The sequence below is a fragment of the Electrophorus electricus genome, chromosome 23, assembly GCF_041902795.1.
Source record: "Electrophorus electricus isolate QZ-2024a chromosome 23, ASM4190279v1, whole genome shotgun sequence".
In the NCBI taxonomy this organism is placed as follows: domain Eukaryota; kingdom Metazoa; phylum Chordata; class Actinopteri; order Gymnotiformes; family Gymnotidae; genus Electrophorus; species Electrophorus electricus.
In genome coordinates this window covers 3502501-3522500 of record NC_137519.1, presented here as the reverse complement: position 1 = coordinate 3522500, position 20000 = coordinate 3502501, and the positions used below count along the sequence as shown (strand labels likewise).

The following is a 20000-nucleotide window of genomic DNA, read 5'->3' as shown; positions in this document are numbered from 1 at the left end:
CGGGGAGAGGGGTGGTGTGCTCGTGCCCTCCGGGCCTCCACCTCGGCTCGGACGGGCGGAGCTGCGAGGTGCAGGACTTCTGTTCCGCTCACTTGCGCTGCAGTCAGGTGTGTGAGCAGCATAAGAGCACCGTCAAATGCTCCTGCTACCCAGGCTGGAGACTGGAGCCAGATGGAGACAGCTGCCAGAGCCTAGGTAGCACACACACACACACACACACACACACACACACACACACACACACACACAGAAATAATAGCGATGAACCAACCTTAACCTGCTCAGGACAGAATGAGTGTGTTTCTCACCAGTTGCTCTGCTACACACCATTTTGCTGCTGTTTCAAACAGTTATGCTTCTTTAAGATGGTGTGGCGTGTGGAGTGATACGAGGTGGGTGTTGGGGGCCGAATCCGCTGGTCTCCAGGTCGAGGCTGAAACACACTCGTAGAGGCAGAGCTACATATGTTTCTTTTCAAAACCTGCCCTTTTTAGCTGTTAGCTGCTTCAAAGAAGAGACACTGAACATTTAACCGTGGCTCAAAAAACAGTCAACTGGTCTAGGCTAAAACATGTTAGTTTTGAGTGTCTGGGTATGAATATTTATTAGCCTAATGAAAAGATCTCCAATTAGAATGTCTGCATAGTAATTTAAACTGCACTAGGTCTGGAAATATGGCTGTGAAAATCTGGAATAAATCAAATTTCATCTTTAATGAATTGGAAGTCCTTCACTGATTTTAAATGTTATTATTTGGGGGACAATAGAATGTCTCATCAATCACCCTACCTTTGTCTTGTGGCCGTTGTGATTTTAACCCCAGTCCTCTGGTTTTCCCTCCGGTTCTCCCCCGGTTCCCCGGACCTCCGCGCAGACCCGTTTGAGCCGTTCGTGGTGTTCTCCCTCCGGCACGAGATCCGGCGCATCGGTCTGCGCACGGGCGAGTACACCCTGCTGGTGCCGGCACTGCGGAACACCATCGCGCTCGACTTCCACTTCCAGAATAGGCTGCTGTACTGGACGGACGTGGTGGAGGACCAGATCTACCGCGGGAAACTGGCCGACAGCGGAGGTGACCCTCTCGCTACACGCTGCCTTTCATTTTGCATCGGAACCGCCATCTCTCACTGTTGGGCCCGCCCAAGAACTCCCCCTCTGTGTAAATATAACCGCTCCTAGGCTAACTCGAGGGCAATTATTCGTGGTAAGATAACAGACCAGTCTCTTTCTTGGATTACACTTATTTAAATTCCAATGTTTTCCAATGTTTAAAAGACATTCTTAGAAGCAGATCACAGATTGCCACTAACAGCAATCGTACAGGCTTTTTGCGCCAAGCTAAAATCATCCCGCTGATGTATTGATACATTACATGTGATATTTACATAGCTCAGTCCTGTATGGTGTGCAGAAGATGGTTCTTCCACAGCTAGCATAGTTATTTGAGACAAAGAGCCCCCTTCCCATGCATTAGTAAAGGATGGTAGGTTTCAGCCATACAGGCTAATGTAATAGCTCTTAATGCTTCATGGCGCTCTGGGGATACGTTTTATTGTTTTACAACATCTGGAGCGGGAAAAATAACAACAGAAGACCTTTTCTGAGCAAAATATAAAATCTTCAAACACCGCTTGGGGAGCTTTTGGTCGGATCAGGGAAAAACGAGAAGAGAGAAGGAGAAGTTCTCAGGATCTCGGAGTCTGCAAATGACGTCCGTTCCTAACTTTACGTCTGTTTTCCCTGCTTTGGCTGCTGTTCCCAGGGGTCACGGGGATCGAGGTGGTCGTGAAGCACGGCCTGGCCACCCCAGAGGGGCTGGCCGTGGACTGGATAGCGGGGAATCTGTATTGGATCGATAGCAACCTGGACCAGATCGAGGTGGCCAAGCTGAACGGTGACCTGCGCTCCACCCTCATCGCTGGGGGCATGGAACACCCCCGCGCCATCGCCGTGGACCCTGGACAAGGGTGTGTGCACTCCCACACCTCCTCAATGCTGCCACACCTCCCCAGAACACGCGTGACGGCAGCGTCATGCAACTCCAGAGGCCGGTTTATGAAGTAACAATGGCGTCTAGTGCATTTTGAAAGTAGTCTTTTATGTCATAACAGCTTAAACCACTCAAAAAAAATAGATACAGACACAAAACCCCAACTACGGTCCGCTTTAAAAGGGTCATCATTGTGGCCCGCTCACTCCGAAGACATCTGAAGGGCTCCGCAGAAAGAGCTCCTCCATTTGGAACGGGTTGTTGCCGTGACAACAAGCAGCTTGGGCCGGTTGCCCCATCAGCATCCTGTGCGCTGACTACGCACCAATTACTCAAGCCTGGTGCAGCTTTTCACAGGGCCGCTGGCTCAGAGAACACTCACCTCTCAGCGACACATGGGATACAAACAAAGCTCCAGCAGGGTCCGAAGCGGCCCGTAAAAAACCCCAGCCCAGTAAACACCCGTAAATCCGCTCCACTGCACCTGAAGGACACTCGCCTCCTGTCGCTTAGAATCGCACGTAGCACATCCTCGCGGATATCTTAAGCACCGGGAAACGTACAGCTCCTCCGTGACAGAGGGATTAAAGCAGTCTTGCAGAAGGTGATCGTTTAGGCCTTCTCAAACCCAGATTAATCTCCTGTTCAAGAAAAGGGAAACTCAAAGTAGTCGCACAGCTTTAGAAGTTCTACCATTTAAAAAAAAAAACACGTAATTTTCAAGTTAAGAAGTTCGGTTAGATTTATTTACACAGAAGGTTGCACATGCTTGGGGTGTGCTGCACCTGCAAGTAGTTCCAAACACTATCGGTGCCTACTGTTACCCATAACCGGTGGTTGTTGCTGTGGCCGCCGTTCGCGCTTTCCAGACTGACCTAAAAGATCCGTGTTGTGTTCAGAGCTCTGTTCTGGACCGACTGGGACGCCATGATCCCTCGCATTGAGGGCGCGTCCATGAGTGGCTCCTCCCGCCACCTGGTTTACAAGGACATGGACGCAGGGGCGTGGCCCAATGGACTCACCCTGGACCACGTGGAGAAACGGATCATATGGACGGACGCCAGGTGGGGCCGCCGAACTCACACATCACATGTTGTTTTCACACAACGCGATTGGGGGCTGGGAACAGAGGGTGGAGGTGGGTGGTTGTGCAGTCCCGACGTACCTCTTCCTTAGCGGAGCGCTCATTACGGGGGTCTGGCCCCCACGGCTCGAGTCCTGACCCCATCAGTCTAAACTCTGGATATATAATCCTTCAAATCATGCCACGTGACTTCCCCTCTGGCCCGGCTGTCTGTAAACTCTAAATGAGGTAGAACATTAAGGACTTCTGTGAGACAGTGTATTAAAAAGTGGTTAGATGGTGTGTCAAGGCATTCTTTACCCCCTTCGCCCCTCGCAGTAGGATGTAATGAAAGGGTTTCATTCCGTGCCCGGCGACCCCAAATAGACTGCAGGCAAATTAATATTCCGATGATGAAATTCAGCCGTCTGCAAAACACCTGGATCGATAATGCTCTTTGTTTTCATCTCCGCTGTAATCAGATTACATGCCATCTCTCTCTCTGTATCCATCCCTCTCTCTCTCTCTTTGTCTCTCTCTCTCTGTCTGTATCCATCTCTCTCTCTGTCTCTCTCTCTGTCTGTATCCATCCCTCTCTCTCTCTCTCTCTGTCTCTCTCTCTCTGTCTGTATCCATCTCTCTCTCTGTCTCTCTCTCTGTCTGTATCCATCCCTCTCTCTCTCTCTCTCTCTCTCCGTATCCATCCCTCTCTCTCTCTGCATATCCATCCCTCTCTCTCTCTCTCTCTCTCTCTCTCTCTCTCTCTCCGTATCCATCCCTCTCTCTCCATATCCATCCCGCTCTCTCTCTCTCTCTCTGTCTCTCTCTCTCTCTCCATATCCATCCCTCTCTCTCTCTCCATATCCATCCCCCTCTCTCTGTCTCTCTCTCTCTCTCTCTCTCTCTCTCTCTCTCTCATTCTCTCCTCCTCTCGTTTTGTTTCTCGACTCTTCTCAATGCACGGGCTTCCTTTCTGACAGTGTAACTCTTATCGGACATATCCTCCGACGTTGGATGCCATGATATGCTGGCGATACTTTACGCCGCGAGAATATGAATCTTGGGGGGCAGAACACAGACGGGCGTGTTTACGCCTCGTCACTCGTGATCTGCGGCTGCAGCTTGTTTTCAGCAGGGGGCTCTTGTTGATAAACGTCTAAGTCGGACCCGCCTGCACACTACTGACAGAGTAAATTACAGTATTCTTGAGAGCACAGCTTGTAGATCATTCCTGCGTTTGTTAAAGTAACATAGGAACAGTTGCATGTATTTCATTCCTGCCGCTTGTTTTCATAAAAGAAGGAATATCTTACAAGTGCTTCAGTGTTAAATTAAAGGCAGAGGCGAACACACTTGTGGAGGTTTGTGGAAATTACATGTTATAACCTAGCACCTCCTTTGTCAAGTGTTACACCATATTGTTAGGGTTAACTGCTGTGGAGATATGGGTAATACCCTGATGTCACACAGGTAATGGTGATGGTGGTAGTGATGATGATGATGATGATGATGATGATGACGATGACGATGACCTCGCTTGCCCTCGGTTCCCCCGCAGGTCCGACGCCATTTACTCGGCTCTGTACGACGGCACTGGCATGATTGAGATCCTGCGCGGGCATGAGTTCCTGTCGCACCCCTTCGCTGTGTCGCTGTACGGGGGCAGCGTGTTCTGGACGGACTGGAGGACCAACACCCTGACCAAAGCCAGCAAGTGGACGGGCGCCAATGTGACCATCATCCAGAAGACCGTCGCCCAGCCCTTCGACCTGGAGCTCATCCACCCCAGCCGTCAGCCCCAGAGTGAGGAGCGCTTTCACGCACAGCCCTGGCAGGGAGGTCACCATGGTGTTAGATCAGTTCCTGATCCCCATCTGCTGGGTTTGAGGGATCTTTGTGCTCATTTCATATCACCACGGCACAGGTGCATAGCAGATCAGAGGTTTTCATCAAAAAAAAGAAAAAGATAAAGTATTGTTGAGCTTTGAATTGTTGCTGGCACCTTCAGCACCTTCAGCTCTGTGCAGGATGTCTAACGACCAACCAGGGTCATGGGCTTCGCTACGTTGCTAGGACACGATTCAGCCAGAGAAGAAAACATCTCTGCTTTGACCTTTGGAAGGTGCCCCGTGCTGAAGAGAAAACATCTCCAACACTGAATTTTTTAGTACTCTTTCATAGTCCAAAGAAACATAAGAGATTATTTAAATTAGCCATGGTCACGGAGATGTGAGAACAAAGCAATTTTGCTGCCATTTTGTTATTAGCTGAATGTTGACACCTGAACGTGTTCCTCTTAAGTGACATAGGGAAACCAGCAGCCAAACCGCGGAGGTCTAACCCAGTTGGCCTCTTCCTCCCACGACGTGTACAATCGCCTAAGCGTATCCCACAAAACCAAACTTTCATAAAATGTTGATAGCCACCCAACTTCATGCAAGAATCATGTGCATTCTGTTGGCAGACAGTTTTAAAATTTGTACAAGAATTGGCAAACCGAGCAGTGTGAATACGAGAGAACATTTGGAAAAAGCTTTAATTTGGGCAAACAGATATGACAGGTTAGCTCTGTGTGTGATGGTGTAGGTGTTTTTCATGAAGGGCACTGGGTTAGCTTTCCACAGACTTGAATGCATTGGCAAGCAAGCGAAAAACACAGATTTTTATTTCAGAAAACAAAAAGGATCGGTGTAAGAGTCCCTCCCAATTCCATCCAGCGCCTGTAACTTACTCTGTCTCTCACAGAATTAGTGCCTCCTTTGGGCAAGTGGGTGTGAATAAACAGCCAAAATGTTCAATAAATATATACAATTGGATCAGTTACTAAGGACCTTCCAGCCTGGTTCCCCTCAAGGCCTTGAATTTGTCAGCCACAGAAAAAATCCGCTTGATATTATCACATTCGTTCTGCCGTCTTGAAGTCGAGCGGAATTACACCCTTAATTGTGTTGAGTGCTTTTTTTTTCTTCTAAGTAATAACTTTGTCTGGGATAACAGGAGCTTATTAGATCAGGTGGAGTGGTAAGCCTCTGCCTGCCTGGCAGTAGCGAGGCAGGGAGGGGAGCGCCAGTGAGCCGGCTGTGGTTTCAGCTTCTTTAACTAAAGCCAAAGCCCACGTCTCTCATAGTAGCCTGGTTTGTGTGTGTGTGTGTGTGTGTGTGTGTGTGTGTGTGTGTGTGTGTGTGTGTGTGTGTGTGTGTGCGATATGACAAATCACGAGCGCAGATATCAGGGGGGAGGGGGTTGTTTAGACTAATGCAGGGCAAATTTCCAGGGCAGTATGGTGGAGTTTATTAGGGACGTGGGAAGAGTGTGTGTGTGTGTGTGTGTGTGTGTGTGTTGGGGGGGGGGGGCAACAGGGGGGAGAGCACATCTAGCCAGCCTCTCACAACTCACCACTCCAGCACAGTCCTTGTTGGTCTGCTGCCAAATCTCAATGCATTTCAGTCCAACCTGAAGTGGATGAGTGGCTGTGTATGCCTCTGTGTGTGTGTGTGTGTGTGTGTGTGCGTGCGTGCGTGCGTGTGTGTGTGTGTGCATGTGTGTGCATGTGTGTGCATGTGCGTGTGTGTGTGTGTGTGTGTGTGTGTGTGTGTGTGCATGTGTGTGCATGTGTGTGCGTGCGTGTGCACACCGGTGTCAAAATTCTGGAGGACCACAGTGCGGGGGATGGGGTTATGGGTTCTTCCCTCGAAAAAATCACAAAATAATTGCACAATTATCTGCAATCTATATATATTCAAATACTCTCTGAGGATTATTTAAAAACTTCACTAAATCTGTTTTTGTACCTCAGTAATCTCCCACTTTATATTAGGGTGAATACTGTATATTTATTTGAAGATTTCCATGTCATTTACCTGTGCTTATTCACTCACTTCCACTCTAGCTTACCAATATTAAATAGAATGCTATGACAACTAGCGAGCCCGAATGCTAAACAACTGGACTGAGTGACGGCTACTAACATTAGCTGGTACTGGTCATAGCCATCTATCCTGCAAAACAAACTATGCCTGTATTTCTCCAATACAATTAATTGTGTATAACTAATTGTGCTTCATTTTCACACACTTGAGAGAGACTGATGTTCTACCAACCACGTCGGTGACACTGCGTTCATCAACCGTTCATCACTGATATGCACAGAGTGCTCTCTGCGTCTGTACCTGCTTTTGCAAACCAATATCATACTGCAACTTTTGGAAGAAACCATTAGTACTGGGAAAAGGGGTGTGTGACTTTCTGAGGTATGATCGGTGACACAGTTAGAAGAATATATTTGATCAGACTCATTAAATAACTACATATTATACAAAATAATGGTAATAAAATGAAAATATAAATTAGGTATTTTATATTCCCAGGCTTGACTGCGCATAACACCCCATGCGTGTCTGAATGTTGGTGTGGATATACACATTTTGTGCTTTGGGCAGTTCCTCTACATACATGTACAGTAGACATCACGTGTACTCCCTGGGAATGGAGCCCATGACCTTGGTGTTGTCAACAACTCACACTACCTGTTTACCAGGTCAGCTACAGGAGCGAGATTGTAGAAGAGAACAGGCATACACGAGGCAATAGTGAGAGCAAAGAGCAGACTTATGGGAAGGCGTGAAGCCATACACCCGGCAGTAGGGACGTATGAACGTAAAAACAATTTGCTGGTGTTAATAATGCTTGAGACGCACTCTTGGAGGCGGAGCTGTGACACAAGACCCCCACCCCACCAACCCCGCCTTAAACCGTGGTCCTTAAATCATTCATTGCCTGCCAGAACAGCCTTCCTACAGGTTACTCGGGGAGGCAGGTAACCGAGGTAACACTGGAACAGGGCGAGGCCGGAGGACTAGCGAACAGGAGAGGCCTGTGGATACTCAGCTAAGGGAAGAAACACACGCCAGGCCCCCTGCCAATCCCAGCTGCAACCGAGTTGCCGCTTCGCTTTCCCTGCTGCACCGTAAACGACCCGCGGACCCAGCACGGAAAGCAGATGCGACCTGCCCTGCGTGCCCGACACAGACAGAGCTTCAGCGGGCCCCGAGGCAGGTGGAGACCTGGAAGAGCCACAAGAACAGTGGGCCTTCGAGAAGTGGGCGACAGAGACAATGGAACGGTGGTGGTGCCACCCGAGGCTGGGGAGTCGATGTCAAAATGAACCAAAAGATGACAAAGGTAATGTGGTACCGGGATTGGCTCCAAAGTACCAGCTGGATGATGGCATGGGGTCTTGGCCTGCACACAGCGAGGCCTCTTGATTCTGTAGATCCATACCGAGGGCAGGTCGTCGGTGCCGCAAGCACGGGAGCCATTGGGTTTGGCAGCTCCTGGATGGCTTGTTCTCAGGTAATGAGTCTGCTACCAAAGCTCACCGGTACACGCAACGTTGCAGTGGATCTGGGACCAGGTCCGGGGTGTCTGCTTCCACCATTCAGTATTTCCTCAGCGATTTCCCAAAGGATGAGAGCAACTAAGCAGACAGGCAAAATTTCCAGGACTCTGATCTGCTGACTGTGGAGCCGTGTATTTCCAGCGGAGGCAGTGGGGGTGGGTGGGTCACTTTCCGAAATCAATGGTCGTCTCTGGAGCTCTAGGCTGTGTGTTGAGCTCCAGGCTGTTAGATCCGCACCAGGACTACATGGGCTCATTGTTGTTTGAGATGAGATCAACCAGAGTAGTGTCATCTGCAAACTTAATACGTTTAACAGAGTCACTGTCAGAGGAGCGCTGTCAAGCACCAGTGCTGAGGAAGCGAGGGTCACCCACTCTTAGATACCGTTTCCTGTTTGACAAGAAGTTGTGGACCCAGTAGCAGACTGATGGCGGGATGTTGAACTGCCACAGTTTATCCTATAGAAGGTCAGGAATTACGGTGGGGAAAGCAGAGCTAAAATCACAAACACCACTCGGGCATAAGTGTCAGGGCTTGTCAGATTAATGACCTCATCTACAGACCAGTTAGCTCTAGATGTGAACTCTAGAGGGTCCTGAATAGCATCAGTCACGACTTTGATGTGCTGAAGTAAAAGTCTCTCAAAACATGTCATGACTACACGTTAGGGCAACTTGTCCGTAGTCATTCAGGCAGAAGATCTTCTGCTTTTTGGGAGCTGGTATGACGACAAAGGTCTTAAAGCAAGCAGGGACAGCAGACTTGGTCAGAGACTGGCTGAAGAGATCAATGAGGATGGAGAACGTTGTTCAGATCAGTGCCTGAGTGCAGCAGGTGAGACACCATCAGGGCCAACTGCTGATCTTCTGCTCCCTGAGAACATGGCTGACCTTCTGGTCGGTGATGGCGAAGCGGATGGGAGGCGGGGGCGTGGGGAGGTTGGAGATGTTGTGGTGTTGGTGGGAGCGAGGGGTGAAGAGGCTGTGAATGGTGTATAGCAGAAAGACTGAAGTTAAGACCACTTAATAAAGTGCGTTTCTAAAAATACAGGTAAATAGTGAAGCCCCAACACACATAAAAGAATATCAAAGTGTTGCATAACCGTTCAGAGGAGGTAAATAAATGTGAAACTTCCTGACCACTCAAATGATTTGTGTTGGCTATGTGATGCCATTTAAACTTCATTAGCTTTACCGATTTGAACATCAGCCTTATAAGTCAGATAAAATGACACGTGTAATATTTCAAAAGAAAGCAAGCTCAGGGTTAAGGGGATTAATGTGAACTAAATTGGCAATTTATAGGTAGGCATCACATAGCCGTTAGGTTAATCGGAACAGGTCAAAATTAACCGAGCTAAACCTAACATGCATCATTAAACAGGGTGACTATATGTCCTCTTTTTCCCGGATATGTCTCCTTGCAGGGACCTAAAAAATGTCTGGATTTTTAAAATCCCTAAAAAGTCTTGGATTTGTCTTTCCTTTCATGTTGACGTTTGCTGTCTACAGTCTCCATGTACTGTGTGGCTGTTGTTGCGATGCTCTGACTGTTCGTTATATGTCCTGTCTTCTCACACACCACATAATGTACATGCCCTATATGCAACCACTGGTCAGACTACTTCTTAGCATATGTATGCAGCTGTAGTGTATAGCCAGAGGACACATGAAGTTTACCTTCTGTTGTATAGCACCTTAACAAAGCATAAAAAGTCCTAAATGCGGATACGATGTCCGTGTGCAGCATGCATGTCACAAAAACATTAGACATAATTCAGTCTCCTTACACGCACACCCCACCACCTACACTCAGACTCTATGAGGCTATTTAGGTTTGTAAACCTATTAAAATAGAAATGACAAACAAATCTGACAATTATAGATGTGAAGGGGCCAGTGTATTTGTGGAAAGTCTGTATCACTACTTGAAATCAGCAGCACGCTAATATCAAAACACTTCAGTGAAACATTTTGATTTCCTCATTATATTAACACAGTATTAGTAGCAGCAGCAGAAGGCATAGTTTGGCAAAGGTACATTCGTGTGAAATGTTCATGTACAGTACATGTGCTGTTAGGAAGTGCCATTTGTGCACTATGCTGTACTATTTGTGCTTTACATATAGTTCACTATGCTATACTATTTGTGCTTTGCATATAGTTCACTATGCTATACTATTTGTGCTTTACATATAGTTCACTATGCTGTACTATTTGTGCTTTACATATAGTTCACGATGCTATACTATTTGTGCTTTACATAAAGTTCACTATGCTGTACTATTTGTGCTTTACATATAGTTCACTATGCTGTACTATTTGTGCTTTACATATAGTTCACTATGCTGTACTATTTGTGCTTTACATATAGTTCACTATGCTGTACTATTTGTGCTTTACATATAGTTCACTATGCTGTACTATTTGTGCTTTACATATAGTTCACTATGCTGTACTATTTGTGCTTTACATATAGTTCACTATGCTATACTATTTGTGCTTTACATATAGTGCACTATGCTGTACTATTTGTGCTTTACATATAGTTCACTATGCTGTACTATGTGTGCTTTACATATAGTTCACTATGCTATATTATATGCAGCCATTGTTTTAAGAGTTAAATATTACAGCTACACACCCCTGGCTACTGGCATCCATAAATCATAGCCAAATATAAGAACAATCTTATAAGAAAAATCAGACCCATTATATAAGAAAAAATATAAGAAAAATCATACCGATTTATCCAGAATCAGCCAAACTATAATATCCAGACTTGATTAGATTAGATATATTCTGGGGGCTTTGCAAATAAGTTAATTTTTAAATGACAAGTTATTGCTGACCATATTTAGCTATTATACATGGATTAGCATTTTAGACTATAATTTCATGATATATCATCTTTGCCTTTGGTCAGGTTTGAACCTGTGATTCTCCAGATTTATGAAGCATTGAGCTTTGAGGCAACTGTGGGCTTGGACAGACAGTGGGCACCTGGGCTACACGAGTCATTGCTGGTTTACCAACACATACCACCATAAAGCTTCTTTTCCTCTCTGCCTTTCCATCTCCCTCCATCTCTCTCAGCCCCTAACCCATGTGAAAGAAATGACGGGCGAGGCCACTGTTCTCATCTGTGTCTGATCGACTACAACGGCGCCGCCTCCTGTTCTTGCCCTTACCTAATGAAGCTCTCTGCAAACAAGCACACCTGCCAAGGTGAGCCACACCTCCCAACCACACCTGCTAAGGTAGGCCACACCTCCCATCCACACCTGGCAAGGTGAGCCACACCTCCCAACCACACCTGCAAGGTAGGCCACACCTCCCAACCATAGGTGCCAAGATAAGCCACACTTCCCAACCACACCTGCCAAGGTAGGCCACACCTCCCAACCACACCTGCCAAGGTGAGCCACACCTCCCAACCACACCTTCCAAGGTAGGCCACACCTCCCAACCACACCTGCCAAGATAAGCCACACCTCCCAACCACAGCTGCCAAGGTAGGCCACACCGCAAACCATACCTATCAAGGTAAGACACACCCCCAACCACACCCACCGAGGTAAGACATACACCCTTAACCACACCCACCAAGGTGAGCCACACCTCTCAATCACACCTGCCAAGATAAGCCAAACCGCCCCAAACATCCCTGCCAACGTTAGCCACACAACTGTCACCAAGGTGAAATATTAGAACTATTCTTTTAGGAAATATTTTGGTTGAGTAGGTTATTATAGCCACTATAGTTTTGCACCTGCATGCACTTTCAAACTCAGGACAGGCTTTTGCAAGTAACGTTTAAATAGAGTATTTTTAGATACTCTAAAAATACAGTGTGCAGGAGTTTTGCCTAAGCTATAGCTGTAAACTCTCTAACTTACAGCAAAAAAAGAAAAAAGCCGTGGTCTTGGAACAATTATATCCTCAGGAGACTCCAGTGACCTAGCTAAACTCATAACACAGGGGAATGGAGGTTCATTTGAATTTCCCATTTTAAAACCTGGGAGAACAGGGCAGAGGTTAGAGGAGAAGACGATCCTGGAGCCAAGGTAAAGGTAAAAACAGGACACGCATGCCGAAGAAACGAAGAAACCGGCAGTCGCCACAAGCGCGTCTCTGACAATGAGGAACACGCTTCCGGCTTGCATGTTTCAGTATTGATTAAAGTGCGGAATTTTATTTATTGACCCATTTGGCTATAGACAGACTGTGAGTACTGTAACCTATTTTGTTCTGCTTTCATTTAAGTATAATTGGTTTGCAGCAAGTTTCAGTGTGGAGGTGTATGTATTCCAAATACCATTTCAGTGTTTAAATCAAATGCAATAACACATGCTTATCATATTATGTTGTTCTTTCCATGTGCATTGCTGTGTGTGTGTGTGTGTGTGTGTGTGTGTGTGTGTGTGTGTGTGTGTGTGTTGTGCAGTTGTAAAGAGATTCCTGCTGTATGCTCGGAGGTCTGAGATTCGAGGGGTGGACATAGAGAACCCCTACCTGAACGTCATCACGGCGTTAACAGTGCCCGACATCGATGATGTCACAGCCATGGACTATGATGCGAAGGACGAGCGCATTTACTGGGCTGACGTCAAAACCCGGACAATAAAGCGCACATCAATTAATGGGACCAAGCTGGAGACAGTCATGTCTGGAGGTAAAGTGTGTCTGAGTGGTCTTTTACTACTCTGGGTTTACTGTGGGCTCTGCCTATATAGCTAGGCAGTATATATATATATATATATGGTGTGTGTGTGCGTATGCATATATAAATACGTATATATATATATATATATATATATATATATATATATATATATATATATATATATATATATATATATATATACGTATTTATACATGCATACGCACACACACACCATAGACTGTATATACACGTGAACTATGTGTCTAATGCCATCTGGTGGCTGGCTGCAGTACAACTTTTTAATGCTTTAAAGGGGTGTGGCGGTCAAGTGATTCATAACTATTGGTTGTGTTGATTGACAGCTAATACTGACAGTCAAACTGAACTTATGACGGCTGCCTCAATGTCAGCTATATTAAGCTTGGCATCTTTCACTTTTCAATGTGTTAATAATTTTAACTGTCCGATTTGACGTTTCTGAAGTAAAGCAATGTCTTGAGGTCAAATTCTTTTCAGTTTGTTAAGGTTGCTAGATAAGTAGCTACTTAGCTTCCTTGCTAGCTACATAGCCTACTAGCTGTCTAGTTTGTCGAAAAGTCACTGTATTAAAAAAAAAAAGTTTGTCGTGTCACATTCAGTTAAACAGTGTGAAGGATATCCAATAAATATAATAGGCGATTATTAAATATCTCACCTTGAAGCTTAATGCTTTGTGTAAGGTCATTTAGCTAGCTTGCTAACATTAAATGTCACATATTTTGCTAGCTAAGTTGCTAAGATATTTATTTGATGAAGGAATTAAGTTTCATTCCAGAATGCTACTGATGGAAATGAAGGCACATGTTTATTGATTATAGATTATTGTGGATCAATAGCTAATGTATAACACTTTTGTTTTGTTGCGCTTTCTCCCTGCATTAAGAGAGAGGGGGCGTGCACTAACAAATTTGGGCGGAGTTTGGGGACATAATGCCCTGCCTACAGTCTCTACTGCACATGCTCTTTACTACACAAGCAAAACATTCACAATGCGAGTCAGCGGTGGCATAGTGCACACACAGTCTATGATACACACACACACACACACACACTCACACACACACACACATATATATATATATATATATATATATATATATATATATATATATATATATATATATATATATATATATATATATATATATATATATATATATATATATATATATATAATGTGTGTGTTGTTAAACTGCATAAATTGCATCAATTTTGGTGAAAGAATCTACACAGTGTCTGAGAGAGTACTGAGAGATGTACATGCCTAGATATATAAAATGTTCGGACATGCCTAGTATTCTGCGCACTGTACAGGTTTGGCTCGAGCAACAGGAGCTGTTTCGAGTTGCGTGTGCTGCGTCTCTCCGCAGATCTGATGACCGTGCGGGGGCTGGCTGTGGACTGGCTGTCCAGGAACTTGTACTGGATGAGCTCCGATGGCGACGACACTCAGATCAGCGTTGCGCGTTTAGACGGCTCCCTGAGAACCACCGTCCTCCACGGGGTGGACAGACCCAAGTGCCTGGTTCTTCACCCAGCCAAAGGGTGAAGCTTTAGCCCGCCTAATTATCACCCTCGTCCACTTGACAGCGCTGGCGATTTATAAACCCGCGCCCGCGCAGCCGAGCTGTGTGTGCTTTTCGCGGGGAATCGCACTCACGTCTCTGATAAGAACGGATCGCATGTCTGTAGCTATGACAATAATTAGTGTCTGAGTGGCTCAGCAGACACAGGGTGCTGTTTAAAGAGTTAATTACGGATCCGTGCCCTGTAACACCACTGTGCGCGTGTTTGTGGCACAATAACCGAAATCGTCACTCTCTCCCGTGCGCGCGCACGCCGCTTATTAAAGTTAGCAGAACAGAACTGCTCATTAAGAGGCGTTTAACGAGCCAGCGCTACCATCCAGTCCAAATGCGGCATTTATCTTATGCTTGTTTGGCTGGTCAACGGCAGCTCCCTCATTTGCATACATAACGACGGCTGGCAGCGCGCTTGATTGGAAGTGGAGACACCGTGCACACTAGACCTGCTTTATTGGGGGGATTTGTAACACGGCAGGCGTCTTCCATGTGGCGTCTCTCTGTCGTGATTTATGGCTCGGTAGTTTGTGTTTTCACGCCAGCTGTCTTTATCCAGCTTGCTCAACTTCATGTGACTCCTAAGACATTTCTGAAAGTCATCCATCATGCAGGATTACGGGCAGTGTCAGATATATATATATATAGAAATCTGACAGATTCATTCAGTTGTTGTTTATTTTTTATTGGTCCTTGGTGATGCTGAAGATGGATGTGTGTTGTTTATTTATAAAAATTGTTCTGCCCATTCTTACAGTGGTATACAACCTCACTGTGCAAAGCACACAGCTCATGCTGAGTATATTATGTGATTTTTCATAAGCGTTGTTTATTAAAAAAAAAACAGCCATATGTTGTTATACGGGTCCGTGAAAATGCATAACGTGTTCGCTTTACAAACCTTAAAGCACAACGACAAGCTTGAACGGGTCGCTTGCTTCGCTGTGCCACTTTTTTGTAGGAAGATGTACTGGACGGACGGAAACACCATAAACATGGCCAACATGGATGGCACTAACCACAAGATCCTACATCAGAACCAGAAGGAACCCGTCGGTAAACACACGCACACACACACACACACGCCGCGACAGCTGTTGGACTGACTCCCAAGCAGACTCCGGTGTGGCGAACACCATACCGCCGTGCCCAGCGTGTAGGAAGGCATTACCTGAAAACAGCTGAAATTAAGCCGTCAGATTTCCATCCGAATTTCCGTTTATTTTCAGCCTTTGACCTAGCCTTTGATGCACACATTACAAGTCGTTTTTGTTCACTAATAGTAGATTATTCCCTAACTGTCCTACTGTGTGTAGTGTGGTAATCCTCTACATAATCACCAATTAAGGCTTTCTATGGATTTATTTTTTTTTTAAATATCTACCTGTGTTATTTTTTAATAATGCGTGCGGCGTGTCTAGAGAGCAAATGTTTGCCCTTCCTGTCAGTAATTTGATAGCGTTGATACCAAGCCATGCCAAAAACAAACGTGTACATGTCAATGAGTTTAACGACCTCAGTAGGAAATGCAGGAGTTATGCATATAAAAGATTTTTAAACAAAGCACATTAGCACATAAAATGCACTACAAAGCAGTGCAAAAAGCGAATGTCCGTTGTAAATTCGTTTTAGTCCAGAGTCAGACTTCTGCTGGACCTGGGAAGCCAACCTTGACAGCATGCGCACTGACATCTTGAGTCGTATCATTTCCTTCCCACCATTTTAGCTAAACTAAAGTGAACTCCCTGATTCCGGATGTTCCTGCAGGGGGGAGGATGTCTGTTTATTGTTTTCCCCTGGGAACACAGCCTCTTCAGTTCTTTTCGATCCTGTTAAAAGAAACAGGAAGTATGCTGAAGACAGATTCCAAGGTCACACTGGAACCCATAGACCCTGTTATTCTCACCACAATTATATTTACAATTTTTGCACCAAAACGTCCTGACACATGGCACCTTGAATCCACAACCCTAAGTGGCTCTGACCTTGGATCCAGAGCTTTGACCTTGGTTACACACCCCTAAGTGAATCTTAGCAGTGTGGATAATGGTAATTGGCCATATGACTCACACAGAGAAGGAAGCTCAGCAAGGCAGCACCTCGACGTGGAGTGAAGGCAGATTCAGCTGCAGTGAGGCTTTGCTGTGCAAACAGCTGTGTGGGGGACACACTCCCTCCCAGAGAGCAGCTATCGCTCCACTTTACTGTTGGATGAAAAACCATCAACCCTGTTGTCCACTCAAACCCCCCTCAAGCCCCGCCAAAGCTTTTCTATCCCATGTTTTTGTCAGAAGCCAGACTGAATCAGAGTATCTCAGAGAACATGCACAGCTCCAGACTTTTAGCAAGGTCTATTTAGGGAGCGTCCGGGCGAACACAGTTCCATTAATTATGGATCCAGCGAGTAAGCGCTACGCAGACAGCCCGGGGTCTGGACCCACCGTGTCGGGAGCTCCCCGGCCGCAGTGCTTCGACACAGATCGCTTTGGTCTTCGGCATCAAACTAGAGCGCGTCATCGCTCTTTAACCAGCATTCCCTTACTTTTGCTTCTTTAGGCCTGTCCGTTGACTACCCTTCCAGCAAACTCTACTGGATCAGCTCAGGGAATGGCACCATTAACAGATGTAACCTGGATGGGAGTGGCCTGGAAGCGATCGACACTTTAAAGAAGGAGCTAATGAAGGCATCAGCGCTAGCTGTTATGGGTGAGTAAGTTAACCGCTACCATTTTTTCACGGAGGTTTATTATCGGCTGGCTACCAGCACGTCTTTACGGGGCCTGGCTGACATTAGTAGCTTAAGTGAAACTCATGATGGATGTGGAACCAAGAGAGCTAAATCCTGCCTTGTCACGTCTCACCGCATATTTGATCCTGGCGAAGAAACCGGCGGGATTTATTAAAAAAAAAACAAAAAACAACAATTTGCTCTTATCGTACATGAAACCGAAAGGCTTGTGTGGCTGGTGCTCTGGTTCGGAGAGGTTGATGGGCTGGAGGGGTGGAGATGGAATGTCCCGCAAACTGATCTGAGAGCAGGCCACAGCGCGGCATAGCCCTTAGGTGTATTTCTGAGCCGCCGCACCCTTAATTGCACAGTAACATCCGTGATTGTGAACAGATGTACTTTAAAGAGCCAGGGTTAAGTATCGGGGTGGAACTGGTTTAAGACATTTGGAACTTGTCATTTGGGGTTTCTGGGAAGAGAAAAAAAAACAAAACAGGCCAGTTAAAATAAAGGTCTGTGAAGACAGCGATGGTTTCACTGCAGTGTGGGATCTTTGATATAAGGACGGCTATTCGTTTGTTTGTAAACAGTGAGTATCACAGGCAGTCTTTGGCTCTGAGCGTGCAGACGTCCCCTTCCTTTACCTGAAAGGGTTTACCCATTTCTCCTCTGGTGAAGGGGAATAACACCATCTCATTTTCAAGTGCGACAAGCCACTGCTGTACAGAGATAAAGACAAAGAATTTGAAATTGATTTACTGTCAGAGCAATACCTGGTGCAGAATACAAACCTGAAGTCATCAGCAAGCTTAAGTCTAAAAATGTAACTAACAACGCAGGTACCCATGAACCATAAATAACTTGTGGTTTACCTCACCCACAATGGGAAGGAAGATTCTAGAAGATTCTAGAAACTTGAGTTTATCCCATGTATAGCTTGAGGTACTTGACTGATGGACTTCCCCTGACTATAACTCACAAACACATGCATATGACGTATCTTACCTGTCCGCGCCAAACCCAAATGTCCTTGACCACTGTCCTTACAGAAAACCTGCATGAATTTACATCTATTTGTTCATTCAATGTCTCATTACTTATTTTTTTAAAAATTTCTTGTAGCCCAAGTGTTCCATATGCTTTAACATTAGAAAGCATGATCATACGCGATCATACGTGAACAGGTCCAAATATGGTCATTACTTCCTCTACGGGCCCACACATGCTGTTGGGAAGAAAACCGGCACATTTATTTCCGACAGATCCCCTTGTCTGGCTCACAAACCCGAGATGTCCTCTCCTGTGTTCGCAAGCTCCGTGTAGTCTCGCTCTCCTCTCCGGATAATACAACAGGAGGACGCGGCCAGGGTCCGGACCCCGTTTTAAGTACTGCTTCTGCTTTGCCATGCGGGCCACGTACAGATCAATCACGAGTTGTTTGCGGTTCAAAGGAAACCCTTATATTAATAATAATAATAATAAGTGAACCATCTTAATGGCTATCAATGCCTTTCGGTTCTCTAAACTTTGTACATTGCTAATAACAAAGGGCTTTTTGTTTCTTTTTCCGAAGCGTTTGCAGGTAAGGCAAGGCTGTTCGGAGCCGTTTTGTGTGCTTTCTGAGTGTCTGAATGGAAAACCCACCCTGGTGTCCTCTTGTTGTAAGCTGTGTTTGTATTTTCTTTATTCATCCAAGGCGAGATCTTTCTCATGCTTGTAGCGCTTACTCAAAGCTTATTGAAAACACATCGTTTACTGTGTGTCGGCGGAGGCCAGGATGATCTCGGAGAGTGACCCTGAACCTCACCGAATTTGACCCCTCCTCTCATCCTTCCCCCTGCTACCGCCTCTGCGCTTGTTCTCATTTTCTATTGGCTCATTCCACTGGAGCAAGGTCTTCCACGCCTCCACCCACTCTGACACACATCTCTTTTTTTCTTGTTTTTTTATTTAATTACATTTTTTTGCCTTTAATTGGAACATTAGCTAACAAGGACTAACAGCCATATGGCTTCATATTAAACAGACTGCGCATGCCAAGATGGGATGTTTCCTACTGTTTACTTGAGGCGTGGTCTCTTTTTTTATCACAAGAATGTAACACCTCGAAGAAGGACAGAGCTGAGGAAGGGGCCATTTCGGGGTCCGGTTCGGAAAAGGAACGGGGGAAAAACTCAGTCCAGACCTGCACCCTGACCTCAGGGTCTGCGGTAGTTGCGGGGACTCTTAAAACGCGCGAAACCGTCGGCGCGGTCAGCCCTGCCGCACAGAGTTGTTTGTGAATTCACGCTAATCATTTTTTCGAGCGAGGTGTCTGGTTTTTTTTGGGGAGGGGGATCGTTAGCTAAAGACGCCAGGCCTGACTCACGGCATCTGTTGTGGGATTTCCATGAGTTCCTTTTCTTGGCTGCCCAATCGAGATTTAAGGAGATCCTCCAAGCAGAAGAGGGAACAAGCTACTGCTCTACCTCCCTCTCTCTCCCTCTCCCTCTCTCTCTCTCTCCCTTTCTCTCTCTCTCCCTCTCTCTCTCCCTCTC

General features: G+C 46.0%; 1 protein-coding gene across 10 annotated transcripts in view; it reads left to right on the top strand.

Moving 5' to 3' along the window:
* Nucleotides 1–20000, top strand: part of lrp1ba (low density lipoprotein receptor-related protein 1Ba) — a 227484-nt gene that overhangs the window by 104229 nt on the left and 103255 nt on the right. For all 10 annotated transcript variants that reach the window (XM_081706083.1, XM_081706086.1, XM_081706085.1 and 7 more), the window contains 10 exons: nt 1–195; nt 875–1072; nt 1763–1967; nt 2890–3054; nt 4612–4856; nt 11547–11678; nt 12898–13125; nt 14526–14700; nt 15697–15791; nt 17292–17441. The exon at nt 1–195 is cut by the window's left edge and continues 51 nt beyond it. In XM_081706083.1, coding sequence (XP_081562209.1) covers nt 1–195; nt 875–1072; nt 1763–1967; nt 2890–3054; nt 4612–4856; nt 11547–11678; nt 12898–13125; nt 14526–14700; nt 15697–15791; nt 17292–17441 — 1788 coding nt within the window. The remainder of the gene's footprint in view (nt 196–874; nt 1073–1762; nt 1968–2889; nt 3055–4611; nt 4857–11546; nt 11679–12897; nt 13126–14525; nt 14701–15696; nt 15792–17291; nt 17442–20000) is intronic.